This window comes from Sabethes cyaneus, chromosome 2 (assembly GCF_943734655.1).
Source record: "Sabethes cyaneus chromosome 2, idSabCyanKW18_F2, whole genome shotgun sequence".
In the NCBI taxonomy this organism is placed as follows: domain Eukaryota; kingdom Metazoa; phylum Arthropoda; class Insecta; order Diptera; family Culicidae; genus Sabethes; species Sabethes cyaneus.
Genome location: NC_071354.1, coordinates 68614793 through 68631297, shown reverse-complemented (window position 1 = coordinate 68631297; position 16505 = coordinate 68614793). Strand labels below are relative to the sequence as shown.

General features: G+C 38.3%; 1 protein-coding gene across 7 annotated transcripts in view; it reads left to right on the top strand.

The window, feature by feature from the left end:
- LOC128733667 (beta-arrestin-1) overlaps window positions 1-15879 on the top strand; it is a 175079-nt gene extending 159200 nt beyond the window's left edge. For all 7 annotated transcript variants that reach the window (XM_053827406.1, XM_053827413.1, XM_053827409.1 and 4 more), the window contains exon 10: window positions 12338-15879. In XM_053827406.1, the coding sequence (XP_053683381.1) occupies window positions 12338-12419 (82 nt within the window). In that variant the 3' untranslated portion in view covers window positions 12420-15879. The remainder of the gene's footprint in view (window positions 1-12337) is intronic.
- The last annotated feature ends 626 nt before the right edge of the window (window positions 15880-16505 follow it).

Sequence of the window (16505 nt, the reverse complement as noted above, 5' to 3'; positions counted from 1 at the left end):
CTGGAGTATATTCGCAAATTTCCAATTGCTGTTTTATTCAACATGATACGTAACAAAGAAAAGGTAAAGAATAATGCTTTTTTCGGTTATGCAGCAGCAAAACTATTATAAACATCTCTGAACGTTTGTCTCAATTATGCCACCGTATTTAGTTAAATAGAGAGAAACCTGTATCTTTTCCAAACCATATCATTTTCTTTGTGGACTGTTACTTAAACTTTTTGCACATAAAACCTCATCTAACAGGTTCGACATGTTCTACAAACTATTTGATACTATCAAAATACGTAACTTTCTAGAAGGTGCAAATATCATATGTTGCTTTATTTGCTTTAAAGATTGAATTGAAGCATAAATTTTACCGTTTTTACGAGTAATTTTTTCCGTAAATAGGCACCTACTGGCAGCTAAAGTTAGCATCGCTTGAACCGCCATAGAATATTGTATAAGTGTGCCAAAAATGTCGGCCGGGCCTGGTCGGGCATTTTGGTTATTTCAATTAGGAATTACATACATAGATGCTGGTAAGTTATCAGGGTTTTATTATTCGTATATGTTCATAATAATTTCACAGGACCTCATCCACGTCTGTTTCGCTATCTGTTGCAGAATTATTTTCGTTCTGGGACTTTTGTAAAAGTTTGTATGCTGCTGGTAACGACCGCATTGATTTTTTTACTGTTGGTCTTCTTTATGTTGAAATCAATGGATCCGACGTCATTGACAATCTTCTGAAAACATCTTCGTTTGCAGATATTCTGTTCAGAAATCAGATTACTTAAATAATTACATACAATCATGATTCATTACTGTTAACATACCTTGATACCGTTGATTTAATAATAAATAAATAAAAAAAACATTTACGTGCACGTTTTTCCCTAAAACGTTTTATGTCTTTGTTACGACACCCTTGCGGTTCTTCCGAAAGACGACCGACTGGTAGAACAGCTGCATCTATTATTTCTGCTCCGTGAATTAAAATTCTATGAACCGATTGTGGCATATAATACCAATCGTATAGTCGAACCTATTTCGCAGCATTCTGTACGATAATTCAATATTTCAGCGTCACTAATAACAATTTCAAACTTGTATTTTACTGGGTTTAATGTAAACAGACGCGATGACAGTCATGCTTTTGGCACTTGCTGTGTACACTGAATGCAATAGGATATCCAAGCGAAATGAAAGCTCGATGCAATTATATTTTCAAATAATTCCGATAAACTCATATGTAAATTCATAATTGAAATAACCAAAATGATTAAAGCAAAACTCAGTTTGCCCGACCAGACCCGGCCGAGATTTTTGGCACACTTATACTATATTCAATGGCGGTTCAAGCGATGCTAACTTTAGCTGCCAGTATTTACGGAAAAAATTACTTGTAAAAACGGTAAAATTTATGCTATAAATCCATTTTTAAAGCAAATAAAGCAACATATGATATTTACACTTTCTAGAAAGTTACGTATTTTGATAGTATCAAAAAGTTTGTAGAACATGTCGAACCTGTTAGATGAGGTTTTGTGTAAAAAAGTAAAAAAAAACTGATTTTAAGGGAGTCACGACAGAAAGTCAATTATATCTCGCAAACCATACGATGCGGATACTTAGTATCTTCGGCAAAGTTTAATGAAATTCAAAGTTCTACAACTTTGCCGAACACATGACGATGCTATCTAGTTCATATAAAAAATTATTTTTTTCAAAATTGTTATTGCCTTAATATCTAATTATATGAAAATGTCATTAGATGCAGAATACTTTTTTATGAAACTTCTTCTAAGACACCTAAGCTCGAAAACGTCAGGAAAAGCGAGAAAAGACTTTCGACCGCCTTTTTCCAGAATGGTCCCACTGTGTGTCGTTCGGCATCCTTACGACCGTAGCCTACCGACTTTCGTCAGATGATATTACAATCTCCAACTAGTGCCTGTAGCTCGTGAGTCATATGCCTCTGACTGATAATAAGGGTTTTGTACATTGTCAGCTTTGTACGGTGTCGTATACCTCTTAATCGTAGCATTTTGCGAAAGAAAAAGTAGGCCCTGCTCCCCGTTGGAATGCGCCGCTGGATCTTCTTATTAGTGTTATTGTCACCAACGATCCGAAAAAGACGAATTCATCTACCATTTCTAGTTCGCCGCCGTCGACGATTGCCGTCCGTGGGAGGTGCGTATTTGTCTCCTCTGAGCCTCTTCCTTTCGTATTTTCATGTATCAATCCTCCTAAACTCTGGTTCCATGTTAAAGATAAATTATCATCTGGTCTAAATCCTTGTCGTGCCTTATTTTTGACCCTTAATAAATTGAATACGTAAAATATGGTGATGTAGCGTGGAAAAAATGAAGGGGGCAGCCCACCCCCTCCCACTAGAGGCAGCCAATAGAAAATTGTTTGGCAGCGGCAATATGACCAAGCATTCCAAAATCTGTTTCAAGCCTGGCCGCTGCTAATTTGTTTGAAGTCCACGTTTGCCGGTTAAATTTTCATTTATATGCTTGAGATATCACTAAGAAGCAAAATCAACAATTTTATTACAATATGTTCACTGACCATCTTACCCACACTAGCAGTTGTTCATTTCACCCCATCATTATACATTTTTTTAAAGCGTTCACAATTTTTCATACGCAAATGAAATTACGTATTATTTCAATGCAGACGTTGCTTGAAAAGGTAAATAATCGAAAAACTTCATGCTATGGGCAACATTTTGGAATTAAACCACTCAAAAAGCTTAATTTCGATGGAAAAAAAGTTACATCCAGACGCAGAATCATTTCCAATTTTTATTTTTTCTGTACTTTATCAAAATTGGAAAGTTCTAAATGATGATGGAAACGTTCAGACATCATGAGAAAGCTTAATTTCGATGGAAAAAAAGTTACATCCAGACGCAGAATCATTTCCAATTTTTATTTTTTCTGTACTTTATCAAAATTGGAAAGTTCTAAATGATGATGGAAACGTTCAGACATCATGAGATAGCAAGATGGTTGGATGCCCATCAAAACATTTACGAATTTTAATGCTTAACTAGTAGAATCAACCACCTGTCCGTCTTACCCACCCTGTTCGTCTTACCCACAGTTCCCCTACTCCCGACATTTCTGCAAGATCTGTTGGATGGTAAAGTCTGTATTATAGTCCGTAGCGGGTCCCCATGGAGTCCGTCTCATAATACCTTGTGCTATCGGTAATAAGCGGCGTTACATGATCTACTAGAAGATTAAATGGTATGCGGTATTCACCAGCGTTATGCCGCGACAGGTGCAGCAGTCGAGCCAATCACTCTTTTTGTAGATGAACAAAGAACTGCTTCCCTCCATTCCTCCGGTGATTTCTTAGCGATCAGATGCTGGGACATGACTCTCTTCCATGGGCATTCGTAGGTTAACTTCCTTTCGGTCTCCTTCGGCAATTTCGCTATTGAGGTGTTATCGAAGAATAGCTTCCACCTGTCGTAAACCTGGCGCTCGTTTGTGATCCAATTCCCTCCTTCGTTCCTACGCATGTCAGCTTTAGATACGTAACCCTTACGAGTTTGGCTGACTTTCTCATAAAATTTGCGCATAAACATTTAGATTGAAAATTCGTGTTCAGAGTGCCAAACATTATGAAGACCTGTAAAGAACCTCTGGCCTTTCGGAACTTTTAACTTCCCCCTCTTCAACCGGTTTTACGGCTTTCACAGTAGCTTTGGAGGGAGTGTTAGTGTCGATTTTACGACGTTGGTCATAATCCTGCTGCTTTGGAGCTATCAGAATGATCGTCACGCTTGCCCTGCATATCGAATCATAGTTGGGAGAGCAAGAGAATGCCGTCGGCTAAGTCGGAGCAATTTCATTGCTCCATTGCCGTAGAGTTCCAAAGTAACCCTGGATTTAGTTTACTATCCATGGCTCGAATTAAGAATGTACTCTAGATGCCTTCAAGATTTGCTTTTTCGAAATCAATGACAAAAGTTCTATAATACAGAGCGTCGTGACACTAGCTTGACCAGCACTGAATCCAGCTTCCTGTCCCCGAAGAGTAGCATCAATTTTCTCCTGGATCCGATTGAGACTTTGCAGAGTATTTGAGGAGTCGTACTGCGGCAGTTCACATATCTAGATAGGTTTCATTTCGTAGGGGTTTTGACTGATTTGTGCAATTTCTAACAGCTGTTATATTCGGCGTTCAACACAAAGTGCGCAACACCCATTTAATTTGTCCAACAATTCCAATTTCCAATTGGAAGATTCTGTACGCACTGGTTTTTGGGTCAAAAGGCAATTCTGCCGCAACATCCCCCCCCCCTTCAAAACCTGAAAGTTTCCAGATACTTGAACTCAAGAACTTCAGCAAGAAGCAAAATATCGTGGAGTGGCGGAATGTTCGTGACCGGATCTTGCGTCCTTCCAAAATAGTGCGAAATGGCTGAATTCCTTGGTATGAATATAAAATGATTGTTATCCGCCGACCTTTCACTACTGCGCTGCATTCGAGAAGAATTTACATAAAATTTTATTCCAAATGAACTGGATCGTTCCTACACTTCCACTAATACGACCAATACATCCCATTAGATCGAAATCGTAGTTACGACAACAACAAAAAGTCGCGCTGCTGGTTCGATCACATAGATTAGAACAAAATGAGAACTTCCAATCAGTACTCCGACCTCTTTCGTGATTTTGCTGATTCAGCTTCCTGGTGTAATTTGTCGCCAAGCCTTCAGATATTAAACGCTGGTTGTTAAAACGGATTGTCCTCTCTGTGCGCGAAATTCAGCACGTTCAGCAGTTCAGCACTAAATGTGACGGAAATATGTCACTTGGATATCTGCGAGCCTCCACCGGATGAATCTTGTCTTTCGACACTTTAACACTACGAATCCTACTCCGCGTTCCGCTGCTCTAATTATATATATATTGTTGACTCTCTGCACTTTTTCCATTATCGTAAGATTAATGGCAATTTAGCTGCAACGCAACAATTATAATTAATATTTGTTGTTCGAGACACTTCAACAGAAAAAGAAACGGGAAGTTGGTTGATGCAAGATTGCGGTGTACCGAGGCGGGGGCGCAATTTTTCGCAGCCAGCCAGTGTCACTAGTGGGAAATTGTTTTTTTTCTGGCCAGAAGTATCTCCTTGTCCTTGCAATTAAAAACGAATAACACCATGCGTCTCCATGACATTGTCATAATTTTTTATTTCTTTAAAAAACTGTTTCTAAAAAACATAAAATTAAGACATTGTTGCTGATTGTGAAACCGGCACCAGTTAAACCAGTAAATAGTTTCAATCTACTAAATATGAGCCACTGTTAACATTTTTTTAAAAGGTAAATTTATTTATTTATTGTCAAGATATATGGGCTTTGCCCGTCATCTAATATAGGATACAAATATAAAATATAATACCAAATACAAAATAATATAAAATGCAGAGGTTTTAGTGTACATGTAATTGACCTCTCAGAAATAGCCTAAGTTTTTCCTTAATAGTATCAGTCGACATATTTAAATTTAGTACATTTCTAAAATTGTTCATTAGCTGCATAAAGCGATAGGCTGGTTCATTGCGCGCGTAGTTAGCTCGACGGTGTTCTAGAGTGAATGGCCTTGGTCTCCTCAGGACTACTGTACTCTGGTTAGCAGTTATCCTGGATTTCAAATAATCGCTGTCGTATCGTCCTCTCTGCAAATTGAGAAAAAAGCTAACGTCCACAATCTGGTATCTATTTTCCAGCAGACAGCACAAATCTTTATATTCCGGAAGATTTCCTCTCCATCCCAAATTTCTCACGGCAAATTTAACGAATTTTTTCTGTACCGCTTCCAATTTGTTCATGTATGTTGCATACATTGGCCTCCACACCACACGAATTCTAATTTTGATCGTACGATAATAAATCGTAACTTCAAAGAACTTATTATGTTTTACATAACTGAATCCTTTCTCTAGATACAAAAAAAGTAACAATAGATATGTTAACGACTATACCAATTCGCCGCAGCACAGACAAAAATTCTTGAGTACCAAGGCCAAAAGAACGATTACCCTGCTGCGGTGCAAATGTTGTTCGCATGAGCTCATACGCATTATCATACGCTGCATTAAGTAAATTACAAACCACAGTCCTGCAGGAATGTATATAGTCTATATTATTACTAGCAATCTATTTGAGAGGAAAAGCTTTGAGACCAAGTTGCAGTAGAAAGGTCACACACAAAGGAACAGAAACCTTCGACCACATATCTATCAGCAAATTGTTTTAAAGTATTGAAGCTTGCTCAGAAATAATGATTTTGTTTCAGTTTTTTTCAATCGTTTCTAGACTATTTTGTATAAGATTTCTTCCAGTAAACTGTAAAATTGAATGATGTGAAACTCACTTCCAATATGAACGCCAGTTGGAGGGCGACCACTCATGGGAACCTGAAAAAGTTACTAACCCAGCTAAAATAACTGAATGCATTTATGGTTTAATTTCGTCTAATGACTGTGCTGACTGCTGCTACACTTTTACCATGTAATTTCTTTCCTTTTTCTCGCTCAATGTGGTAATATTTCAAATAGTAGCTGTCGGGACGAAAAAAAAGTTTTTCCCCCGGATAAATCGGACGGCAGATAAATTATGAATAAACGGTGAACTTTCGTGTTATTTTTTGTTGTTCGGTTAGGTCAAAACGCTTCAATAGTGTAACCGCCCAATTTTTCTTAGGGGAAAATTTCTTTTAGCTGCCCTACTTATTTGTTTTGTGGCCAGCAGCTGTTCGAAAATTTTATAAAAGCGCATTAAAAAATGCTCAAATTAATAATTATGTTAGATATTGAAACCGAATTACAAATAAATGCTTGACTTGCCACTCAGATGATGAATAATACAACCTACTTACTCTCATAACAATAACATTATTGCTTGCGTGAGAAACGATTAGAGCCTATTTGATATTCATCCCATCGGCTTTCAGACTTTTTAGGGCGGCATCAATTACTTACGCAATTACGCAAAACAAATGAAATTCCGAAATAACGTTTGTGGGAAGAGGATAAAGTCGCTTTTGTTCGGTTATTATACTCATATTTTCAGCATAAACGAGCTTTGGGCACCCGACTGACTGGGAGATATTATTTTTTGAATATTTTTCAATTAACGCTAACTTTATGCCTACTCTCGGCTATTCTTGCCCTCTAAAGGTTAAGGTTTTTATGCTTTAATATTTTTTTCTCAATTGGGCTTTCGCGCCGATGGCATTGAAACTTTCACATCAATCAATGTTTATTTTTTCATTTCAGAAGTTTGTCTGGAGTCGAAGGGATTTTGAAATTGATAAACGCTGAGGCTTAATTATCAGATGTTGCTTGGAGATACAGTAGTTTCACCAGTGTGACCATGTGTGAAGCTTATCTCCGGATTTTTACTATGATGTATCTAGATGTGTTACATATTTTACAATGTTAATTTGTCCAGCGAAGCTCTATATTTTGCTCTCCAACGCATCGCGACTGCAGGCCTGTGACCTAATTGAACCAATAATAACACGGAGGGTTAACAAGCACGCTGATTTGTATGCTATTCAACTATTTTGAACATCACGAAAATGCAAATGGAAATATGCTGAATCTGCATGATGATTACTTCTCAAACAAGGTGCAGAAAGATAAAGTTTTAATTGTGATAAAATTCATGCATTCACACGCGTTTTTTACCGCACAGATTTTCGCACAGTTAAATCACATTGAAGCAAGTTTTGGTTTTAAATACAGTGGAGGAATTTTCGCTGAATAAACTCTGTGCGCTCAGTTTCGCTCTGGTAATAAGGAAACTAAATGCAGATGCATATTCTAGGATAGGTTCGATTTCATTCAAGTATTTTACTGAATTTGCACACCACATAAAATTGGACTACAACTACAGTTCATTTGCTAGTTATCACTGTGGCGCTGGATTTTTCGTTACAGACCGAAAAATGCTTTTGTATTACTAGTTGAGCCCGAATCTTACGATCTGGAAAATATAAATGTCTGTTCAGAATTCAGAATACTGCGGATACATTCCACTGGCCAGTGTTTGCGAAGATGTTTAATCTTTATATTAGTTCTTTGAGTTCTGAGATGCTCTAGCTCTAAGATGTTGTACATAAAAGAGCCGCACACTGAAACAAATAGTTTTTATGGTCGTATTGGATTTTATTTAACTAAATGGAAACATCTATACTGTGCTGATTCTATAGGCGGGCAATATGGCTCTTTTGTGTGAGTGGCTCTGAACCGTCTATTGTTTGCCGCAAACCGATTCATATGGTCGGTGTTAAGTCAGACAGAACCGAGTGGCAAAATTCTAACTTCAAGAAAAACGCATTCAAAGTTTGCTGCATTCGACATCATCTTCTAAATCTGACTGTTTGCAACATTTATGTAGTCTGATTAGAGTAAAATCGCAGACAAACAGACATAACTTTTGGAAGAAAAATCAACAAAAATTATCGTACCTCACATTTAGCCTGAACACTAGCACCATCTATGATCGACATTCCCAAATATCAAATAGCAATATGGGTATCCCTCGAAGTAGCAAGTATTTTTTATGGGGAATTCCCCTTCTTTCGTCTAAGAGCGCCTCTTTGACCAAAACGGAGACATTACCAACTAAGCCCAAATTTGAAATGACGGTTTAATCGGTACGAAGAATGGAAAACGAGTGTTACATCTGTTTGTCTGTGGTAAAATGTTGCTTAGAAAATTCTTGATCGTTTGCTATCATTAACTCATTTTTTAAAATTTTGCGACTTAGTCCGGTCTGATTTAACACCGACTATATGATATCGCGACAAGCAATCGAGTTGAGCAAGCGAGTCGAGCAGTCGAATCGAGCAATCGAGTCAAGCACTTGAGTCGACTAATTAAATCGAATGGTTTAGTCGAGCAGTCGAATCGAATGATTTAGTCAAGCAGTCGGGTCAAGCGATTAAGTCGAACAGTTGAGTCGAGCAGTTCATTCGAGCAGTCGAGTCGAACAGTTTATTCGAGCAGTTGAATCGAGTAGTCCAGTTGAGCGGTTGAGTCGAGTAGTTCATTCGAACAGTCAAGTCGAGCAGTTAAATCAAGTAGTCCAGTCGAGCAGTTGAATCGAGTAGTCTAGTCGAGCACTTGAGTCGACTAATTGAATCGAATGGTTTAGTCGAGCAGTCGAATCGAATGATTTAGTCAAGCAGTCGGGTCAAGCGATTAAGTCGAGCAGTTCATTCGAGCAGTCGAGTCGAACAGTTTATTCGAGCAGTTGAATCGAGTAGTCCAGTTGAGCGGTTGAGTCGAGTAGTCCAGTTGAGCAGTCAAAGCGAGCAGTCGAGTCAAGTAGTTCAGTCTTGCAGTTGAGTCGAGCTGTCGAATCAAACAGAAGTCAAGCAGTTGAGTCGAGCAGTCAAATCGAGCTGTTGAGTCGAGCAGTCGGGTCAAGCGGTTCAGTCGAGCAGTTAAGTCGAACAGGTGAGCCGAGCAGTTTAGTCGAGCAGTTCAGTCGAGTAGTTCAGTCGAGCAGTTAAGTCGAGCTGTCCAATCAAACAGTAAAGTCAAACAGTTGAGTCGAGCAGTCGGGTTGAGTGGCTAAGTCGAACAGTCTACTCGAGCTGTTGAATCAAGTTGTCCGTTGAGTCGAGCAATCAAATCGAGTAGTCTAGTCGAGCAGATGAATCAAGCAATCGAGTTGAGCAGTAGAGTCAAGCAGCCGAACCGAATAGTCCAATCGTGTAGTTGAGTCAAGCAGATCACTCAGGCAGTCGAGTCGAGCAGTGGAATCAAGCAGTTGAGTCGAGCAGTCTAGTCGAGCAGATGAACCATGCTGTCCAGTCAAGCAGTCGAATCTAACAATTCAGTCGAGCAGTTCAATCGTGCAGTTAAGTCGAGCAGTCGGGTCGAGTAGTAAGTCAAGCAAATGTGTCAAGCAGTCGAATCGAGTAGTTAAGTCGAATAGTCCACTCGACCAGTTAAATCGAGCTGTGCAGTCAAGCAGTCAAGTCGATCTGTCCCATCAAGCAGTTGAGTCGAACAGTCGAATAGAACAGTTCAGTCGAGCAGTTCAGTTAAGCAGTTCAGTCGAGCAATCAAATCGAGTAGTTGTCCATGGCCAAATTATAATTATTCTTTGCATGTACTAGCTTTAGAGTGCGAGATTAGTTAAATAGTGTTAAAAACATGGAGGAGAAAATAAAGTGAAAACAACGAAGTTCAAGCACAGATAATACGCTGTTCACTGAATTCATAGCGATACTGCAAAAAAAAAACAAGGTACGGAATACAGAATAATACACCTGGAGGTTATAACAGTCAATTAAAATACTGGTCGCAGTGATAATCTCCATACAAATAAAAGACGATGCGAAATGTACAATACACGAATGTTTCCATAGGCGATGGCCGTTTTTCTCTCCTCGGGAGCTAGAGGTCTTGTCCCGCCTACGAGCTTGTTTAACAGCTCGAACTTGAGTTGGCTTCAGCCTCGTCCGCTGGTCACTTTGCCGAGGACTCAAAGACTCAAGAGACAATTCCGAAGCTCGGGATTAATCTTGTTCAAATTGAACATTATTACTACAGAACTATGTAAACAGCTCCCCATTTTTGCCCTGCATGCCCTGGCGGGTGTTGTGGGTTCGAACCCGGTTATAATCTCAAATTATAGCTTGGTTCGACTCATGCACCTTCCAGCATTGGACAAAAGGTAGGAGTCAAAATGACTACTTGTCAAGCGTAGCTAGCAATATCCCCCTCCCCCTCCTTTCCACTCTTCCCCTCCTTCACCAAAAAAATTTTCATTTCTTTCCCTTACCGTCCCTTCATCAATTGTAGAACCATCGTTTCAAAAAAAAAAAATTAATATATATGTATGACCGCATTTCAAGGTCAAGATTAAAAACTTGAGATTAGTCTATTTGTCCCCATTTTTGTTCTTCTCTTCCTGCCCATTATGTCCCATGACACATTCAAGGTCCGCGTTGTTTAGGCGGCCTAAACGGATATGGTTTCTCCTTTAGAGATTTTCTCAACCACATTGTTCAGCTGGCTACAGAAACTCTCTCTCCTGTAAATTAGCAGCATCTGTTGGAGAGTAGCATTAGTTTGTTGTAAGATTTAAAACTCGTGTTTTAAATCTTGCGGTGATTATTTATTCGTTTATTGGCTCCCACGTTACCCGCATCTCCTCGCTATAGCTCACTCCGAGACCGACGCTCATTAAGCCGCCCCTATCATGGGAAACAAATGCTCAGGAAAACTGCCTTTTGAAGATGAAAGCTCGCCTCCCCAGTCAGCATGCGATCTGCAGTCCAGTCGGGGATGGTTACCCTATCTTCTCATTACTCGTATTTGATTATTCGCATCCTTGTTAGCACCACGAGGAGATAGTGGTTCGATTTTGGCCCTGTACCTAGTTAATGAAGTTGATAGGTTCACTAAGTGGGAACTGTATTGCGCCTTGAATCCGTTCATTTGCCAATTCTCGATTAACAACGATGACTGAATATGTATTTGAATCATCTTCATTACATCTTCAGGATTACATACTCCCGTTATTTAAAAATAAATGGTCCTAACTTATTTCCCTGTAAAAGGCAGGTTAAATTAGCATTATCCGTATTAATTTCAATGGTACTATGCATATATCGAAGGCAATTCTGTATTACTTAACACGAGGCCTTGGGGATAGCCATGCTGCGCCATCGTTCTTCAACAATTTAGACCCAACACACTTTTTTTGTTTTTTTTTACGGTAAACAATCAATAATGCAAGACGAGTAGTTTTAAAGTGCCATAAATTATTTTTTCTTCACAAAATAATTTCAACTGATCCCTCCTTGTTATTGAGCTGACAAATCGTAAAACATTAAAATGAATATTCTGCCATATTTACTTTTAGTGAAAAGTTATTTTAGTCACTTCAACCAGACGAAGAAGTGTAAAGTTAGGCTGTGGCACACTGTAGATGGTAGATCTGAGGCGTAGTACTTTCATTAAAACAATACGTTTCCAATTCACGGTAGTCACTCACCAGTTTACTCGTATATCTAGGGGTACTGATAGAATCATTAACATGTCATCTTCACTTTTGTTATCAAATGTGTAACGAAATGCAGAATAACAAAACCAGTGCATAAAATTCTTTGAAATAACAGCTCTCATAGCAAATATCTGGGGAAGGATTCAAAGGGACGTTATTTCAAACAATTTTGCAATTGCCCCAACTATCACCGAACATTGCACCATTAATCATAGCTGGTCTCCTCACGTAGTTTGTTGTTAAATTGGTTTGTGTTTTTTTTTCTTTCACTTTCTCCCGCCATTTCAGCGATGAGAACTGTCCAGACGATGACATCATCTTCGAGGATTTTGCACGGTTACGCTTGAAAGGTGCCGAAACGGAAGCCTAATAGACTGTCAGCGCGATCCTGGCGGCCGCTGACGAATGCGTTCGTTGATGTGCATGTCGTGCAGATGAATGGGCGCGCTTCTTGTGTTTGTGCTGTTATCTAGAGGGTAGCTATTATTATTGAGAGTATGATGCGTCGTCGTAGTCTTCGTCGTATGAATGCCGTGCAAATTCGCAATCAAGTCCCGTTGTTTCGCCAAAATCAAACTATAACCACGTCAGTAGGAATACGATACAGCAGCATCGATTAGCACAGTTGGATATGTACACCGTATGTAGTGTTGTAGTAATTGCAAACCGGAGGATCCTAGCAAAATAGAAAAAGAAAATCTAAACTACACACAGTTTAGTTTGGTTCGATACTGATGGCAGCATCGTCGTCACTGTAAGTAGTTCAAGAGAAAGGGATGAGTGTGCTAGTGGACTGCTGACGAGTATTTCGTGGATAGGAACACTATTCAGTGTCGTGTCCTTTTCACTAAAACCTACAATAAAGTAACCCGACCGGAGTGTTTTTATTGGAAACAATGCAATGTGTCGTAAGCTGCATACATAATGGATACAGCAATGCAGAAGTATGTTAACCCTCTTCGTCCTAATTAACGCCGATGTGTGAAGGTTAAAAAGATTTAAAAATAGGACCAAAATTTGCCACTGTCCAAACAATTGATTTGTCGCCTCACACACTCAATGGGCCAGGGAGGTTTAATGGACTGTTGTACGATAGTTGGGAAAAAATATTTGTAGAAAATTAGCTGCAACAGTAGTATTAAGCCAACAGAAAGTAAACTTTTAACACATTTTAAATAGAACAAAAAAATGAATTCGAAAAATGAAAACAACATGAAAGCATTTACGAAGCGCATGCCTGAACGTGCGCTCGCTTTACACCATTATAGTCACAATGAACGTTTTCAGTTGCCTGCACAGGTGAAAAGAAGCCGAATGTATACATATATCTAATATATGCTTATTTGTCTCCAATTTAAATAATATCGAATAGAGTAAGCTTCTTTATCGACAGTTTTATTATTTATAATCGTTATTTTTTATCATTTGAAACACTATTCCTGCATCTATATTTAGCTTTTATTTATTTTCATAAGAGAATTTACCACAGCAGAAAAGATTTCTGATATACCTACAATAATTTAGAATGTGTTCGCACAACAAAGAAGACGGTCACTATAATCAATCACACAACGGATCTAGCACAAGTTACTCGTTCCGCTGTACTTTAGGTGCACCCGGACGGTTAGTATGTGCCTAAATGGTTGAACGCTTTGCAGATGAACGAAGTTTGTAACAATCTCTGAACGATTGAAACTAACGAAGTGATTTATTTCAACTGCTTGATGATCGGAAATACCTTTATTTTCCTTTATGTGCTACCTTCCGAACCAGTTTTCAACATCATCCGTAGAGAACTTAAATTTGATCCTGAATTTGAGCCATCATTTTTGGTACAACATGGTGAAAGTACCTAGTCACAAGTAGTGAGATTTTTTTTAATATTTGACGTAAAACAGAAGAAAACGCGTACGGCTGGTTAAATTTTACACAGAAAAAAAGTTATTTAAAAGAATAGTTCAGTGCAAACTAAAACAATTTTATTTGAAACTTCCATTGTTTTGCTGTACGTTATGACACAGTGAACATGTAGATAAAATCGGCAAAAAAACTTAACTGTTTAAGCTCAATGATATGAATGATTTCTGATATTTTCATTCCATAAAGCTTTTTATGGCCAGTTGTTAAAAACAGGAATGTCGGTTTCATGTCACAATCAAAATGTGATTGACCATCATAAATCTATGATCTAGGTGTGTTGTTTTTTTGTATTCTAAATTGGATTCATTACAGTTAAAATCTGTACTCGCACTATTTGAAACAGCTTCTGTTTTTTTATACAATGAATTGAACTTGGGAAGTAAAATTGTGATACCAAAAAAAATTTCACCCTTGCACCCTATCTTGACACAACTTACTATGCGACGGATTCTCCGAACATTTCTAACTTACACACATTTCCAAACTAAGCACGCAATGTCCACTTAGGATATGAGCAACCTAGATAGAACAATAGCCTATTAATCTATATAAAAATTTATACACCTATAGCATTTGATGTTTCATCCGGTTGGCTAATGTTAAATGTAGTAAAACATTTTAGTTGGCATTTGGAATTTGTGTCCACAAGATCGCAAAACCGTTTAATGGTCCCACCTTTTATCGTGCAAACAGACAAAAGATTTGAATGTCCTAAATATACCATACAGTTGTTGGAATATAAAGTCTACATGTGCATATTTTATACAGCTGTTCGCGTAAGTAAGTTTAACAAAACAGAAGAAAAAAAGAAATCATGGGGGCTTCGAATAGATAGTTACTTTACTCGTAAAGCCATTTCCTTGCACTGAAGTAGCGCACACTTTTTGTACGAAGGCGCGTAGATTACATACACACACTTGAACAAGTGTTAACAGCAAAGATTCACTTAAAAATTGTTAGTAACTGAAGACCCGAAAGTAAAGTAGGAAATAATTGAAGCCATCGAATTTATTCATAGAAGTAACATCAGAAGAGTAAAAAATTCTGCACTTCATTTGATTGTTGTTTACCTTATCTATGAGTCTTCAGAATCGGAGCGTTTTAAATTTAACACTAATCCATCAAAGAAGGTTAACAGTAAAGGAAGTTTTCGTGTCTCTGAATGAAACATCCATGCGGTTAAAATACCACAAGAAAAATACATCAAATTTCGTTAAACGTCTGCAGAAAGGCAGTAAATTTACAATCCAACACATACAAAGAGTCCCGCTTCCTCGATGAAGCACGTAAACGTAAACCAGTATAAAGTAACAATATGTAATTCAGTCAATGAGAAGAAAACTCTAGTGAAATCGCTCGGCAAAACTCCAATTTGCTGACAGTGTAGAGCAAGTCACTCACACATACACACTCGCACACCTACAGTGCAACCCGGCACACATACACAGACAAACAACAAGCATAGGAAAGCATAAATGTATTAACTGACTGTAAGATGTATATTATAGTTGAATTAAATAAGAAAATTAAAATTGAAAAAAAAATCACAACGGGATGACAGAGGTGGTAACGTCATGGAAGGTAAAATTTTTGGCAAAAGATAAGTTGAAGTTTTTCGATCCCGCGTACACTGCTGTTTGAACAGCAGGAAGGAAAGACGAGTAAAGCAATCCGTAGAAAAAAAAACTGGTGTTGGATAGACTTTTGTATGTAATAGATGCTAACGAAAGGGGGAAAAATCAGATTAACGAGAGTGTGGAGAGCTATTGCAAACTAAAAAAGAATATAAGTTATTGTACTATTACCACTAAGTAATTGCTATATACATGATTTTTTACCATTATAATTATTAATGAAAACAAAGGATATAAAAAACTGGAAAATGGAAATTGCAGTTCAAGAAAATATAATTTGGTGTAAACTGGACCGATTTTGACTTTCTAAAGCAAGCCGATTAACCCACAACAACAGTCAAATCAATTATAAGAAAAAGAGAATAACATGAGGAAAACTTATGTGATTCAGTTCGGTGGTTTTGTATTACTGTTAGACTCCACCATTGGAGTTAAGAAGCGAAAACTGGAAATCCTTAGCGCCAGGCGCGAATTGCAGCAGCAGATCCTTCAAATGAATCATCAGCTGTCTGATACCCTCGCAAGTGCCACTATCAAGTGGATTTTCAATCCGTAGGCTGCCCCCACTTGGGTGGATTGTGGGAGCGGCTAGTTAGATCCATGAAGGTTGTGTTCTCCGTTCCGAATAACAATAACAAAACTGGACGTCGAAACCGTAATTACACGATGACTGAAGTCGAAGACATCGTCGATTCGAGAGGTTGGAAGTGAAAGGTACCACTCCTTACTATTCCATGCAACTTTTATTATAAAATTAGCCATGAGCTTTTACAAACAAGCAATGTCGCGTGTTATACAAACTCATTCTAAATCGTCCCAACAATGCATCTGCCGATCGGAACGTTTCTAGGCACTGTTTTCTGCAGAAAGAGGAAGATTGCAATTCTTTATGGTTGTATCAA